The sequence below is a fragment of the Myripristis murdjan genome, chromosome 1, assembly GCF_902150065.1.
Source record: "Myripristis murdjan chromosome 1, fMyrMur1.1, whole genome shotgun sequence".
NCBI classification, from domain to species: domain Eukaryota; kingdom Metazoa; phylum Chordata; class Actinopteri; order Holocentriformes; family Holocentridae; genus Myripristis; species Myripristis murdjan.
Genome location: NC_043980.1, coordinates 21746183 through 21748682, shown reverse-complemented (window position 1 = coordinate 21748682; position 2500 = coordinate 21746183). Strand labels below are relative to the sequence as shown.

General features: G+C 46.3%; 1 protein-coding gene across 1 annotated transcript in view; it reads left to right on the top strand.

Annotated features, from left to right (window-relative positions):
* Positions 1–2500, top strand: part of klhl5 (kelch-like family member 5) — a 33063-nt gene that overhangs the window by 4720 nt on the left and 25843 nt on the right. Inside the window, exon 2 of the mRNA XM_030062854.1 lies at positions 623–811. Coding sequence (XP_029918714.1) covers positions 623–811 — 189 coding nt within the window. The remainder of the gene's footprint in view (positions 1–622; positions 812–2500) is intronic.

Below are 2500 nucleotides of genomic sequence, written 5' to 3'. Positions count from 1 at the left end.
GCCGTATTTCATTGCTTATCTTTGAGAAACACACATGCGTGCTCTAACTCAAACACACCTCGTCAGCTCAAACTGAAAGAATAAGACATAACACCCGTGGGCTTTTGCGCCTCCACCAGCGAATAACGAATGTTGAAGCCATTCTGGCTCCAAATGCTGTTATATTTCCCCTTTGTTGGTATAGATATAAGGAAACAGGGAGCCATTAGGGAGCAGAGTAAATTGCTGTATATCCTATGGGCTCAGCTCCCACAGCTATTTAATTGGCAGCTTCTCTTTTAAGTGGGCTAAATTTATCTGGCCATTTACTCCTAGTAATTGGACCATTAAAAAGCCTTTGTCTGCTTCTGGCGACACACAGTAACCCTGCTGAACGAGTGAACGAGGGAACAAGTGTGTGTGAGAAGAAGCGATACAGGGAAAAAGATTGCACATGGAAGACAGAGCATCTGCTGCAGCTCTCTCTCTCCGCACATCTGTCTCTTTGTCTGCAACAAAAGAGATCATGAATGCATGCACTCAAATCCTCTATCTGCTTTCGTTTATTTCTGTCTTTCTCTGTGTACGTCTGTGTGAACACAAACACCTGTCTGTGTCCTTATGTTGCTGTGTGTGGGCACAGGACGTCCAACAGCAGCGCCACACTGTCCTCCTGCGTTTCACTGGAGCCATGTGCTTGTCCTGAGGAGTGTGTGTTCACTGCTTTGTCCCATGCCGATGTCACCTTCCGTAAGATGGAGGGCTACCTGAGGACCCGGCAGCTGTGTGATGTGACCCTGGTGGCCGGAGACCGGAGGATACCTGCACACAGGTAGGAGCACAGAGAGACACACATTTGGGAATGACTGATGCCTCTTTTTCAGTGCTGATAACAATACACAGGATGAACTCTTGGCCAGTATTCACTTCTGATCCAGTCTTTTACTTTGAGTAGACAGTGTTGGTAATTTAGTAATTGGGACAGTATAAAATTTCCTTCCAGTGGCCATCACTCAATCAGTAATTGCTGATTTATTCATAAGGACGGGTTTTTTTCAATATATCATGGCCTGTCAGTGTCTTGGTCCTCACCTGCAGTGACAGCAGGTGTGTGTCTGATGGCGAACAGGACAATATTTGAGTGTTTTCACTGCACTCATGTTAACTGTGTGAGTGTGGTGCAGTTTTACACACCTGTGATAACTGAAGTGTCTAGTTATACTGTTTGCAGACACTAATAATTAATAACATGCAAGTCTAGAGCAAATTGTACAGGTCTCACTTTCGTCTTCACACCTCTTAGACACACCAATACAGACTGATTTAGACCAGTTCTATACATCTAAACGTTAGCCAACATTTTGTTGTGCTGATGTTGTGTTGCTGTGCCACAGATGAGTCTCTAGTGGGTCTCTACAATTCAGTACATTACAATAAATCCTGATGACATCTAAATAATCACCTGCGATGGATTCAGCTCATTGCAACTGCGGATCATTTTTTTTCCCTATCGCCAACCCATATTGTTTTAAAAAAAAAAAATATCCCACCATTTGAGAAATATAAGCTTCTCTCTTCCAAAAGTACCAAAAAAAAAATAGATGGTTTGTTTTTGTTTCTGACTTATTGGGCTTTTGGTATTGGATGTTACTTTTGGGTACAATCTCCAATACAGTGCTCCATTTTAGCCTGATATCACCACCAATATGGATACCAGTGTATCACTAACACACAGGCACACACACATGACAAGCAGCATTTTGACATTGGGCTCTATTTTCCCGGCGCAGTGCAGGGTGGCACAGTGAGGTGAACCCCGCGCAGAGCTATTTTGGACCAGCGCAACGCGAGGGGCGCGCAGTTTCATATTTTGGCAGACCGAGGTGCGCTGAGATGGGAGTGGCGGCACAGCGGGGGGAGGCGTTGACAGATTCTGCTTGGTGCAGTGACAGTTTTGTGCCAAAAGGATTTGCCGAGGTGCGCCCAAAGCTCGCCATCTGAAACCAAGTCTACTTTCAGCACAAGACGGAGCGGAGCTGGTGCAATGGAAGTTTGGCTGACAGGCGCGCAGTGCGCACACGTCACCACAACCTCACAATCAGCACAAACGGTGCCAGTCTCCTTTGATCTGACATCAGCTGTGACGGGACAGTTGATATGGAGATAAATGTATGTGCTGATTGTGATCGTAGCTTGAATAGTGGTTTTTGTCAGTATTTATTGCATTGTTAATGTGCCTGACATTCCGGAAACCTGCCTGTGAGGTTTTGGTGACGTGTGCGCACTGCACGCCTGTCAGCCAAACTTCCACTACACCAGCTGCGCTCTGCCTGCTGCAGTAGACCTCCATGTCAATTGTGTCAGACTTTCATTACGCCTTCGTGCAGCGCGTTTTAAAGGTGAGGACAGGGGCTCATTTGATTGGTTTAAAGTGAATCAGCTGTGTCAAACCCACTCCACGCCTTCTCTCCTCCCTTCCGCTGGTAGGAGGAACGGCGGAGTACTTGCGCCACAGTGCACG